General features: G+C 38.9%; 1 protein-coding gene across 2 annotated transcripts in view; it reads right to left on the bottom strand.

Moving 5' to 3' along the window:
- Window positions 1–13,540: 13,540 nt before the first annotated feature.
- The window catches only part of Serpini2 (serpin family I member 2), a 31,724-nt gene continuing 31,294 nt past the window's right edge, over window positions 13,541–13,970 (bottom strand). The window contains exon 9 of one of the 2 annotated variants that reach the window (XM_087615303.1): window positions 13,541–13,748. In XM_087615303.1, the coding sequence (XP_087471429.1) occupies window positions 13,672–13,748 (77 nt within the window). In that variant the 3' untranslated portion in view covers window positions 13,541–13,671. 2 annotated transcript variants of the gene reach the window in all.

Here is a 13,970-nt window from a genome sequence, read left to right on the forward strand (position 1 = left end):
ATAACTCTTCATTGTAGATCAGGTTTTAAAAAAATAAAATATGCCTTAAGTGTGTCCCAAGATAAGAATCTCACACGAAGTACTATAATGACATAGGAGAAGAGTTTTAAGACTAGCTTGATGGGTTGTTTAGCGAAAGAGATATATGAATTTGGTCTCAGAGTAAATACTGCTTCTAGAAGTTTTATAGACTTTTTTTATAAAAAAGAAGAAAAAAATCTCCTGACAAGGGGTAGTTTTAAATAGTCACTGAACATGGGCAATTAAGGTCAGACAGTGATGAATGACAGCTAGAAATGAACAGTGCATCTATGAAAGGCTGTGGTTAGTATCTAGAACCCTAGAATCTTGTTTTTATTCTTCATTTACTAAATGTTAAAGTTGTCTTTGTAAATTATGCATCATTTTTCTTTTCATTCTTAACATAATCTTTCCTATTGTTCTCTTTGTTAATTGAACATGATAGCTTCTTTTCTAATTTATACTTAAAACATTGAGTATAAAAAATCATAAAAGATAATAGGTAAAGTACTGTTCAGTGAATATGAAAGTATGACAGCCAGTCAGCTACATCACCATTTCCTATAAACTTGTAGGAATATAAATGCTTGATTATAATTATTTTAACAGCTAATATCCACTTATAAGTAAATACATTTTATATTTTTATTCCCAGAGAGATTAGGTAAAGAGAAGGACTCTAGGGGATGGGAATGGTTTTACCTGAGGATTGTAAATAGAATAGATTTTGCAGCTGAAATGGGTTACATTGGGCACAGGAGGGAGTGTATGTGATGGGGGCAGAGAAAAGGGGGAGGTGGAGAAAGAGAGAGAGAGAGAGAGAGAGGGAGAGAGAGAGAGAGAGAGAGAGAGAGAGAAGGAGAGGGAGAGAGAGTATAGGGAGAAAGGTGAAAGAGCAATTTTAAGAACAGTATGGGAACCTAGTACAGGGGAAATTTCCCAGAATCTCTGAGGGTAACCCTAATGATGGCATCTAGTAATGGAATATACACAGTCTAAACTGGTCATATTTGTAGTCTAGCAAGTCTTCCAGTATTGGGACTGGGTTACATTCAGTTGAGTTGCTGACCAAGGAGGTTCCCTGAAAATCCATACATAAACCAGGCTGATGCTAGGCCATAAAGCTGTTCTCTAAAAACCAATATGGCATATTGATAAGAACAATATCCACACAGATCATTGAACATAGAAAGGCATAACTGGTGCCCGTATGGATCTTTCACCCCTATTTCTATTCTCTTTGACATGCAAAGGTACTCTGCAAGCTACAGAAAGAAAAACCTGGACACCAACCCATTGACAAAACTTGACGCTTAAAATTTGGCCTGCCTGCAAGATGTGCTAGGGCAATAGTGGTACAGAACTTGTTGTCAACCAATGTGTGTTATCACTTGATGCCCAGCATTGCTTGGATGGTCAGACTGGAAATAAGCAAACATAGCAAGCAAAAATAAAAGGTTCCTTATGATATTCTGATGTACTCATAGATTAGTTCCTTGTCCAATCATCAGAGAGGCTTCATTCAGTAAATAGGAACTGGTACAGAGATCGAAAGCCAGTCATCATGCAGAAAGAGTCTAAATTGTAGATTTCAGTTCGGTCCCTCAGCTCATGTATTGAAGAACCCAGAAGAAGAAGAGAGGAAAGACTATAGAAGTCAGGAGGGATGGAGAACCCCAGGAGAACATGGCCCACCAAATGATCTAAGCAAGGTTCATATGGGTTCACAGAGACTGAAGAAACAAGCTCTGAGCCTCCATGGGTGTGCACCAGGCCCTCTACATAAATGCTTTTGTCCTTAGCTTGGTGTTTTTTGTGAGACTCCTAATTGTGGAAGAGGTATATATCTTTCACTTGCTCTTAGGACTCCTCTTATTGGGTTGCTTTCCAGCATCAATATGAGGGCTTTTGCCTTGTCTTATTTTATCTTATTTTGTCCTGTTGGGTTGCTGTCTCTTGAAGGCCTATTCTCTTCTCAAAATGTGACAGGAGAAGGGATTTCGGAATTGGAGAACTATCTTGGAGTTGGGAATAGAGGATAGAGTTGCATTGTATGACAGCTTATATTTTCTAAATGCATAAATGAATAAACTCTGACTCAGACCCACCAATTGAGTACTATAGGGTTTGAGGCTGAGCCACTTGTGTTTTAACAAGCCCACTTGGTTATTCTGATGCAATCAAGGTGTGAGAACCACTATGAACAAATGAAGGGTCATGTGACTTTAATCTTCAGTGTCAAGTTCACTAGACTCAGAATCGCTAAGGATCACACCACTGTATATGTCACTAAAGGCATATTCAGAAAAAATCTTCTCTAGACATGCCTAGGAAGGCAGAAGAGACTATACTCTGCCGACATTTCTGACTCTAAAGGAAAACACCTAATGCCATCTGGGACTCCTGTGCACAGGGACTCAAGAAAAGGTGGGGCAGCAACTTCAGGCCCGGGACCAGAGGTAAGACCAACTTTTCTGCTCCAAGTGAGGTCCACCTGGTGGACTCAGGACACATAGAGGCAAAATTCCTCTGGGACCGGACACTTCCAGTTTTTAGCTAGAACCCGAACCTCTCTGATCCCCAGCCCAAAGCTCCCTGCTCTCAAACCACTTGGGAGAGAGATCTCACCACCCAGACAGGTGGGCCCTCCTGAGACTGCAGGGCTGGAGAGACCGCCAGTACTGGCCACCCTTGCCCAACTCCCTGGCCCAAGAAGAAACTGTATAGGGCCTCTGGGAACAGGAAGATAGGGGCACTCAAGCAGCAGGTCTCCTGTGGTCCAGACACTGCCCTGATCTGAAGGGACCCAGTCAAACAGCTCCCTGCACCCAAATCCCGTGGGAGGGAGAGCAAAACCTTCAGAGGGGCAGAAACGCCTGGGAAGCCAGAAGAGGCTACACTCTGCCCACATTTCTGACTCTAGAGGAAAAAAACCTAATGCCATCCGGGACCCCTGTGCACAGGGACCCAAGAAAAGGCGGGGCAGTCCCTTCTGGTTGCTGCCCTCACGGAGAGCTGAAATGCAGCCCCCCAGGAGCAACTTCAGGCCTGGGACCAGAGGTAAGACCAACTTGTCTGCTCCAAGTGACCTGCCTGGTGGACTCAGGACACTTGCCTACAGGAATAGCTGAAGACAAGTAGATAGGAAAGACTACACGACTGAAAGCAGAATACTCTGTTCCCATAACTGGCTGAAAGAAAACAGGAAAACAGGTCTACAGCACTCCTGACACACAGGCCTATAGGATGGTCTACCCACTGTCAGAAATAGAAGAACAAGGTAACACCAGAGACAACCTGATGGCGAGAGGCAAGCGCAGGGACTCAAGCAACAGAAACCAAGACTACATGGCATCATCAGAGTCCAATTCTCCCACCAAAGCAAACACTGAATATCCAAACACACCAGAAAAGCAAGATCTAGATTTAAAATCACATTTGATCATGATGATGGAGGACTTCAAGAAAGACATAAAGAACTCCCTTAGAGAAACGCAGGAAAACATAAACAAACAAGTAGAAGCCTATAGAGAGAAATCACAAAAATCCCTGAAAGAATTCCAGGAAAACACAATCAAACAGGTGAAGGAATTAGAAATGGAAATGGAAGCAATAAAGAAAGCACAAAGGGAGACAACCCTGGATATAGAAAACCAAAGGAAGAGATAAGGAGCTGTAGATACAAGCATTACCAACAGAATACAAGAGATAGAAGAGAGAATATCAGGAGCAGAAGACTCCATAGAAATTATTGACTCAACTGTTAAAGATAATGTAAAACAGAAAAAGTGACTAGTCCAAAACATACAAGAAATCCAGGACACAATAAGGAGATCAAACCTAAGGATAATAGGTATAGAAGAGAGTGAAGACTCCCAGCTCAAAGACCATTAAATATCTTCATCAAAATCATAGAAGAAAACTTCCCTAACCTAAAGAAAGAGATACCCATAAATATACAAGAAGCCTATAGAACTCTAAATAGATTGGGCCAGAAAAGAAACTCCTCCCGTCACATAATAGTCAAAACACCAAATGCACGAAACAAAAAAAGAATATTAAAAGCAGGAAGGGAAAAAGGTCAAGTAACATATAAAGGCAGACCTATCAGAATTACGCCAGACTTCTCATCAGAGACTATGAAAGCCAGAAGATCCTGGAGAGATGTCGTACAGACCCTAAGAGAACACAAATGCCAGTCCAGGTTACTGTATCCAGCAAAACTCTCAATTAGCATAGATGGAGAAACAAGATATTCCATGACAGAAAAATCTTTTCTGTGCAGAGAATGTAGACTGCACCATTCCATGAGCTGGGTTTCCAAACTGAATAAGGAGAGATTTGGAAAGCCATTTTTTCATGGGAGATGCAATCTGACCACCTGCATTATTGTTCACCACTATACTTCCTCTACCACATACTCCCTACCATAAGAAAATATACCCCCTCAAAATGGTCTAAAATCAGCCCCTCTACCTTTAATATCCATTTATTAACTATTAGGTCATAAGTTAGAACCAATGATTTATATTTCAAATACCATATCTACTGCTCACTAAATGTGGTCCTTGAGAAAAATCATCTTAATGCTTCAGAATTCAACTTTCTCAGGTTTAAAAGTATAAAAGACTTGCAAAGATTGTGTGAGATACTCTGTTACTCAGAAATAGTATCTTTAAAATATACTAGTACTATTTACAATGTAGAGAACATTCATATAAATTTTCTTCTGAACATCTTCGTGAATATAAGAATACAAATAATGTGACAAAATCATGGAAAAATCAAATGATTCAAATATGAATGTCTAAGATCCAAAGGAGAATCTGTTTCTATTTCTATAAATGCCCATTATTAGCAAGACAAGGTTGAAGAGGACTGAATATGCTTAACCCAAGGAGTGTCACTATTGGAAGGTATGGCTTTGTTGGAGTAGTTGCGGCCTTGTTGAAGGAAGTGTATCACTGTAAGTTGGGCTTTAATACCCTCCTAGTTGCCTTGGTAAAGAGTCTTCTGTTTGCCTTCAGAACAAGATGTAGAACACCCAGCTCCTCCAATACCATTCCAGCCTATATGCTGCCATGCTTCCTTCAATGATGATAAAAGGCTGAACCTCTGAACTTGTAAGCTAGCCGGAATTAGATGTTCTCCTTTATAAAATTAGTCTTTGTTATAGTGTTTCTTCTCAGCAATGGAACCCTTAAGACAAATATCATGTCATCATCTTTTAAAAGAAGGCATGGGTTTTGTAATTCAAAACAGTGTTGCTAACATGTGCTGCTGTGCTCTCTCTCTCTCTCTCTCTCTCTCTCTCTCTCTCTCTCTCTCTGTCAGTGAAGTTTGCTTTTTTAATTGCAAAAATTATTCTCAAAAAGGAAAACTGTGTGTCCATTCTGTATTCTATGTTTTTTTCTTCTCTTTGGAGAAAAGACAGTGTTGTCATGGAGATGAATAGTGTAGGATGTTATACCTGAACATAGTCACAAAATTAGTGAGATTGGAAAAAAATCCAGCATGTTATTTCACCTTGTTTCAAATGTCAGAGAAGCTCAAACACACCAAATTCTATCTAACTCTGGGGACCTGGAACCAGGCCCTGTATTCGTTGCTCTTAAGGAAGACCTCAGTGTGGTAACACAGACCACAGGGTCAATATGATTCATACCCAGTGACCATGTCTGTTACATCCTGTACTCTCTGCCATAAAAGATTCTTATAATCTCCCTTAATTTTATATCTAATAATAGAGTTCAACAGAGAAGGAAGCATGGACAACCTTGCTTTTTAACCAGTATAGCCAATATACAATACCAGTTCTAAATTCCTATTTCACTTCGAAAAACTAACTCTACAGTTTATCTCTAAAGGATATGAAATATAGTTCCTGGTTGGATACTAGGAACATATTTATGTGGTCTATTAAGTTTTCATAGGCAAATCTTCACCAATATTTTCATATCTGAGCTATTTCCCTTTCTTTCTGGCCTGCCATGTCTGTTGATGGTTGTGATTTCCTGGCCAACATGAAACACTTATAAAAGCACAGAAACGAACACTAGCAATTGAGACATAGAAACCCTTAAAGAGCAACAAGAATGGAATTCTGTTCATACCATAGTTTGATCTAGCTCTTCTTGTTTGATGTTAGCCATGCGGTAGAAGTGTCCTGTTTCTTGTAATTGTAATAATCCATGCTAGCTCAGGCTAGGTTCTGGAATCAGCAGCCACCTGTACCTCCTTGCCCAATGCTGAAAACAGCTCTCTGGGCCTGGTTTCTACAGCTGTCTTGCTGAGTCACTCAAAACTATCCTTCCTGTGAATGCCTGGAGACACCAACACTCCTGTGGCTGGTCAGCAAACTGCCAATGACCATGCCTGCTGTGCTCTCTCTTGCCCACCTAAATCATCGCAAATGGAAAACACCAGACATCCTTAACAGTTAATACCAGCCAGATTTGTATTGGTAAATTTCCAACTCTAATATGCCCATGCAAAGATCACACAACTGGTATAATATTTAAAAGCTGCATGCCTAGATTGGGCAAATATAACACTACACTACTCCATTCCCTAGCTATGAGATCCCTTGCTACTCCAGACCACATGGTTCTGCTCCACCCTTCACCTCCTCATCTACCATCTTCCTCTCTTTGTCTCTACTTCTTCCTTCTGCTCTCTTCTCTAAAACTTCCAGCCCCATCTTTCCCTTCCACTTCCAAATCACAGGCTCTAGCCTTTATTTGACCTGTTAAAATGGGGAGCAGACTAATGTGGAATCACCTGAGTAGTGATCCACTCCTGGACAGGGGCAGGATTAGCTTCAAAATGCAATCAGTATGAAAGCAATCCACATCAGTGTCCTGTAAGGAACTGGATCAGATCTGTCATCTTCTAAATATGACATTAGCATTAGCATCAAGATGATACAGAAGTTAGCATTGAAGCTGTCTATTTGTTTCCTCATCTTCTGGGCTCACACAGTACTTACTTGCCTCTACTAGTAATATACTGTTTTTTTGTTGTTGTTGATATTGTTGTTGTTGTTTTGTTTTTTATTTTTTTATTTTTTTATTAACTTGAGTATTTCTTCTTTACATTTCGAATGTTATTCCCTTTCCCGGTTTCTGGGCAAACATCCCCCTAATCCCTCCCCCTCCCTTCTTTATGGGTGTTCCCCTCCTCACCCTCCCCCCATTGCCGCCCTCCCCTCAACAATCACATTCACTGGGGGTTCAGTCTTAGCAGGACCCAGGGCTTCCCCTTCTACTGGTGCTCTTACTAGGACATTCATTGCTACCTATGAGGTCAGAGTCCAGGGTCAGTCCATGTATAGTCTTTAGGTAGTGGCTTAGTCCCTGGAAGCTCTGGTTGCTTGGCATTATTGTACATATGGGGTCTCGAGCCCCTTCAAGCTCTTCCAGTTCTTTCTCTGATTCCTTCAACGGGGGTCCTATTCTCAATTCAGTGGTTTGCTGCTGGCATAAACCTCTGTGTTTGCTGTATTCTGGCTGTGTCTCTCAGGTGAGATCTACATCCAGCTCCTGTCGGCCTGCACTTCTTAGCTTCATCCATCTTGTCTAATTGGATGGCTGTATATGTATGGGCCACATGTGGGGCAGGCTCTGAATGGGTGTTCCTTCTGTGTCTGTTTTAATCTTTGCCTCTCTATTCCCTGCCAAGGGTATTCTTGTTCCCCTTTTAAAGAAGGAGTGAAGCATTCACATTTTGATCATCCACCTTGAGTTTCATTTGTTCTAGGCATCTAGGGTAATTCAAGCATTTAGGCTAAGAGCCACTTATCAATGAGTGCATACCATGTGTGTTTTTCTGTGATTGGGTTACCTCACTCAGGATGATATTTTCCAGTCCCGACCATTTGCCTACGAATTTCATAAACTCATTGTTTTTGATAGCTGAGTAATACTCCATTGTGTAGATGTACCACATTTTCTGTATCCATTCCTCTGTTGAAGGGCATCTGGGTTCTTTCCAGCTTCTGGCTATTATAAATAAGGCTGCGATGAACATAGTGGAGCATGTGTCTTTTTTATATGTTGGGGCATCTTTTGGGTATATGCCCAAGAGAGGTATAGCTGGATCCTCAGGCAGTTCAATGTCCAATTTTCTGAGGAACCTCCAGACTGATTTCCAGAATGGTTGTACCAGTCTACAATCCCACCAACAATGGTGGAGTGTTCCTCTTTCTCCACATCCTCGCCAGCGTCTGCTGTCACCTGAGTTTTTGATCTTAGCCATTGTCACTGGTGTGAGGTGAAATCTCAGGGTTGTTTTGATTTGCATTTCCCTTATGACTAAAGATGTTGAACATTTCTTTAGGTGTTCCTCAGCCATTCGGGATTCCTCAGCTGTGAATTCTTTGTTTAGCTCTGAACCCCATTTTTTAATAGGGTTATTTGTCTCCCTGCGGTCTAACTTGTTGAGTTCTTTGTATATTTTGGATATAAGTCATCTATCTGTTGTAGGATTGGTAAAGATCTTTTCCAAATCTGTTGGTTGCCATTTTGTCCTAACTACAGTGTCCTTTGCCTTACAGAAGCTTTGCAGTTTTATGAGATCCCATTTGTCGATTCTTGATCTTAGAGCATAAGCCATTGGTGTTTTGTTCAGGAAATTTTTTCCAGTGCCCATGTGTTCCAGATGCTGCCCTAGTTTTTCTTCTTTAGTTTGAGTGTGTCTGGTTTGATGTGGAGGTCCTTGATCCACTTGGACTTAAGCTTTGTATAGGGTGATAAGCATGGATCGATCTGCATTCTTCTACATGTTGACCTCCAGTTGAACCAGCACCATTTGCTGAAAGGCTATCTTTTTTCCATTGGATGGTTTTGGCTCCTTTGTCAAAAATCAAGTGTCCATAGGTGTGTGGGTTCATTTCTGGGTCTTCAATTCTGTTCCATTGGTCTATCTGTCTGTCTCTGTACCAATACCATGCAGTTTTTATCACTATTGCTCTGTAATACTGCTTGAGTTCAGGGATAGTGATTCCCCCTGAAGTCCTTTTATTGTTGAGGATAATTTTAGCTATCCTGGGTTTTTTGTTATTCCAGATGAATTTGCAAATTGTTCTGTCTAACTCTTTGAAGAATTGGTTTGGTATTTTGATGGGGATTGCATTGAATCTGTAGATCGCTTTTGGTAAAATGGCCATTTTTACTATATTAATCCTGCCAATCCATGAGCATGGGAGATCTTTCCATCTTCTGAGGACTTCTTCAATTTCTTTCTTCAGAGTCTTGAGGTTCTTATTGTACAAATCTTTTACTTGCTAAAATCAGGGACTAGACAAGGCTGCCCACTCTCTCCCTACTTATTCAATATAGTTCTTGAAGTTCTAGCCAGAGCAATCAGACAACAAAAGGAGGTCAAGGGGATACAGATAGGAAAAGAAGAAGTCAAAATATTAGTTTTTGCAGAAGATATGATAGTATATTTAAGTGATCCCAAAAGTTCCACCAGAGAACTACTAAAGCTGATAAACAACTTCAGCAAAGTGGCTGGGTATAAAATTAACTCAAATAAATCAGTAGCCTTACTCTACACAAAAGAGAAACAAGCCGAGAAAGAAATTAGGGAAACGACATAATAGACCTTCATAATAGACCCAAATAATATAAAGTACCTCGGTGTGACTTAAACCAAGCAAGTAATATACTGTTAAGAACCAATTACAAGGTTCTGTGTGTTAAATGCAAGGGGAAGTGAAATAAGGTCCCTGGCAAAGTGACTACTGACCATCAACACAGGTAAACTCTGGACATAAAAAACATACTAGTTAGATATCCCTGCCAAATGAATAGAACAAAAAAATAAATATCAAACAAAGAATTGGAAACTTAGCTCATGGGTAGGGTACACTAACGTGCACAATGCCCTGGCTTCGATCTCTCACATCACAAAGACTTTACTAATAACTATCAGATCCCTAAGGAAAATGTTATGAATGGTCAGAATATAATGGAGCAAAATTCCAGTGAGGGGAATACTCTAGGAAGTTATGGTTTTGACTTTTATATTTGGTGGGTTTTTTGTTTGTTTGTTTTGATGTTGTTGCTGTTTTATTTTGAAAAAAACAGTGTTGATAACAATAATAACACAAGGGAATTAGTTCAAATATGAGGCTTTTGTGAGGAGTTTGAGTTGGGAGTAAAGATTTTTTAAAATAGAATTTCTAACACTTTTCTGTACAGGTTAGACACTGAAGCCCCAGAGAATTGAGGTGACAAGCCAAGAAACATAATGTTAAAGAGTGAAAAATGTCTTATCAATAGCATGCTGTCAGGAGGGTCACCTGAGACATAAGAAGGCAGAAGAGGATGGATTTTTTTTTTACCTCTTATACTGAAGATTTAGAGATGATCACACATACACCTAGGGTGGTGTGAGGGAAAAGAGGTATACAAGAGAACAGTGCTATGGGAAAGCAAATCGATTAAGGCAGACCTACGTCTTCTCCAAATGTGGGGCACCAGTTGCAAGCTAGCCCATTCTTTTAGCATAAATTCCATGCTCAGGGGACACACAGTGAGGACTTATCTTAGCAAGTTTAAAATAAAGAATGCTAATGATACCCATCTTGAGTTTTTTCTGTGTCTTTATGGGTTTCTAGTTGTTTATCTAGTTCAGGATAATTTTATAAAATTGTCCCCTAAAATTAATTATTCCTTATTTGGCTTCTGGCTTCCTGATGCCTATTATCACTCAGATGCCTCAATGGAAGTCAATTTGAGAATGTCCACTGGAGTACTCACAGCTGAAGGAATATTTTGTCTTAAAGAGGGAAACAATACATGATTTAAAGAAAAATGTATTGTATAGTAGATGTTTATACAGAGAATTATTTTAATGAAATTTACCATAGAGGTGACATGCTTTTCCATGTTTTACAACACTGAAACTTACTTCCAATTCATGTATTTCATGAAAGGTATATATTTCAGATATTGTATCATGATGTAGGACTACCTTAACTACTGAATTCACTTCAATTGAAAGGGAAGATTGAAAGAGCTAATCTGGGAAGTAAATTGCCAACAGTGCTTCTAGGTCAGAGTCAAACAGGGACTATGCAGCTTGAACCCACAACTTAAAGTTGTCTCTTTTCCTTAGCAGCTAAAATTCTCTTCTTTTAAAGCAAATAGCACACCAATAAAGAGAATGAAATTAAACAAGAAAATAATCAATCTTCCATACAACATAGTTAGGCTCAATAGTAGAGAATTAAAGGCAAGCATTTAGCAAATTTTAATGAAGAAAAGCAAGTATACTTTGTTTTCAAAACCATGTTCTTGAACTTAAAATTAGCTTCACCTAATTACAGCACCTCAATTATTAAAGCTTCTCTCATTTCTTAATTGTTTTTATTAAGGCCATTCATTTTACCAGTTGGAGTCAGCTTCTTATTGTATTTGCTCCTGTCGTCTCCCAGCAACCACCTTTGTTCTTTGAGGTCAAAAACTTTGTTAGTTTTGTGTCCAGAACAGTGTCTGGACTCTTGTGGGAGCTCCATTAATATTTGTGAAATTAATAAATGAAGTCCCAGACCAGGCTGAAATGTAAAACCTGGAAGAGGATTAAGACTCCAGTAATACAGGCAACATTAAAAAAAAAAAAACCACATACCTTAATGAAAAGAATTTTATTCTCAACTGAACTCTACCTTCCTGAAAGAGCAAAGTGAATCTTTTTTTTAATTTCGGATGCTTATACATGTGATGGTGTACATGTATATACACGAGTTTTATATGTATATATTTGTAAGATATATGTCCACATGGATGTGCATGCACCTGTAGGCACACAAGATTTCGAAAGGGATAACAGATGTCCTGCTCTATCACTCTTCCATTTATTCCATTGAGTCGAGATTTCTCCTGGATTCTGAGCTAGGCTGATGGCCATCAAGCCCCAGTGAAGATCGCGTATCCATCCTCCACAGTGTTAGGGCTACCACACAGTAATACCCTATGCTTTTCGTGTGGGCTCTGTAATCTCAGTGCAGCTCCTCATGCTGAGTATCATAATTGTCCTGACGGTTACTTTTATACAAGAAAAGCTCTCTATTTCCACTTCATTTACCTTAAAGAACAAAATACATTTATAGAGTGACCCTTGTCCTCTTGCTATGAGAATGACAATTATTGATTACAGAAGAAACTTTTAAACACATCCAGACTGGTAAAGGCATCACAGATATCTGGATAGCACACTTTACCAGTAAGTACTTATGTACTTAATAATAATATAATAATGCTAGCTCATATAGGCTCAAGACTCTGTGTTTTACAATTTCCCCCAAACTTTATTGTTCTTTCTCAAACATGCTGTGTGTAAGTTATTATTCAAACCATAAACTTGAAATATTTTATTTCTCCATAGGTTTCTCCTATATGCATAAATTATATGCTTATATATGTTTATTTTCTCTTATTATTCTACTATTGTTAGAGGTACAAGAAGTCCCAAGTAAAAACTAACTAGATCAGGAAGAAATTGCTTTTCTCTTTCTACAAAGAGTTAGTTTTCTAGATAAGATATTTGTGAATCCACATTTATCCATTATATTAATATTTTCATGCCATTGACTGATTTCTAGAATTTCATTGAGTCATAGGTTCCACTAGGAAGCAAAGTAATAGTGTTTCCTAAGATTTTTACTATAGTTAGCATAATATACGTAGATTACCTATTTCATTGCCTGAAATATAATTAGGGTTCAATGTGGGTAGCTATTATCAAGTTCTCCATCAAAAATAGTGATGACAAACACACAAAAAGATTTTTTTCATCATTATCATAAAACTGGTAAAACCTCTGATGATCCCAAAGTTTTATTGCAATTTAGCAAAGTTTCTTTTAAGGTTCAGATATTAGATCTGAGAGTCTAAGACTGACCTATATAGTTTCATTATTAACTTCACATGCCCAAAGGGTAAGGATCTCAGGTGAAGAATCGCTTCAGTCAGGTTTCTGAGACAGGTTCTAGATTGCTACTTGCTATAGCAGAGCCCGCCTCACAGTGAGCAGTGCTGGTCGTCCTGCGCTGTTAAGGAGGCTTGCTGCGGAAGCAGTGTTCCTTTCTGGTTTATGTTCCTGCCTCCTGGTTCCTGCCTTTATTTCCCTCAATGAGTAGCTGTATCCTGTAGCGCACTGTTTTATCACAGCAACATACAAGCAAATGAGATCAGGAATAAGGCTTCTCAGAACTTTTAGCATTATACAAAAGGATGGGTTTTGTGACATTTCCATGCTTTTATGTCATTGCCCTTTGCTTGTGTTCACTCTCTCACTGATCATCTTCCTTTCTGTTCAGATTCTCTCTTTATACCTGGGTCCTGGGAATTGAACCTAGATCTTCATGCTTGCAAGGGAAACACTTTACCAACTGAACTATCAGCCCCTACCAAATACATCTGAGATCAAATTATTTTGGAATTTTTGAACAATGTAGATTAATTTATGTTTTTTATATTAGAGTCCTTTAGAAAAGCCAAAAAGAAAGGGATCTATATATTCGTTATTTATTTTATAGGTACAATTTTAATCAGAAATGTTAGAAAATTTTCAAAATGATGATATCTCATCCATCAATCATTTTCCAAGGTCTGTCTTGTGTTCCAAGACCATCATTTTTATTCACAGTGAATCTAAATCTCTTCCTTTCACTGTATGGATGTCCGGATCTGTCACCTTTCCCATAAACAAAATTGATTCTAGAAAAAAGAAAAAATACTTTAGAAATTTCTGGAAGAAAAGAAAATAATTATGTTGTTCATGATTAACAACCCTTTGCTCATTCTCTATACCTAAAGTATAGAGATATCAGTATCAAGACCCTCTGCTTTGCCTAAAACACTTTGTCCATTATTAATCACTTTGGTCGTATGAGAAGTTAAGTAAAACCCTACAACAGTTTTTGTCATGGAAATTGCTTT

The sequence above is a fragment of the Rattus norvegicus genome, chromosome 2 (genome assembly GCF_021556685.1).
Source record: "Rattus norvegicus strain SHRSP/BbbUtx chromosome 2, alternate assembly SHRSP_T2T, whole genome shotgun sequence".
Classification (NCBI taxonomy): domain Eukaryota; kingdom Metazoa; phylum Chordata; class Mammalia; order Rodentia; family Muridae; genus Rattus; species Rattus norvegicus.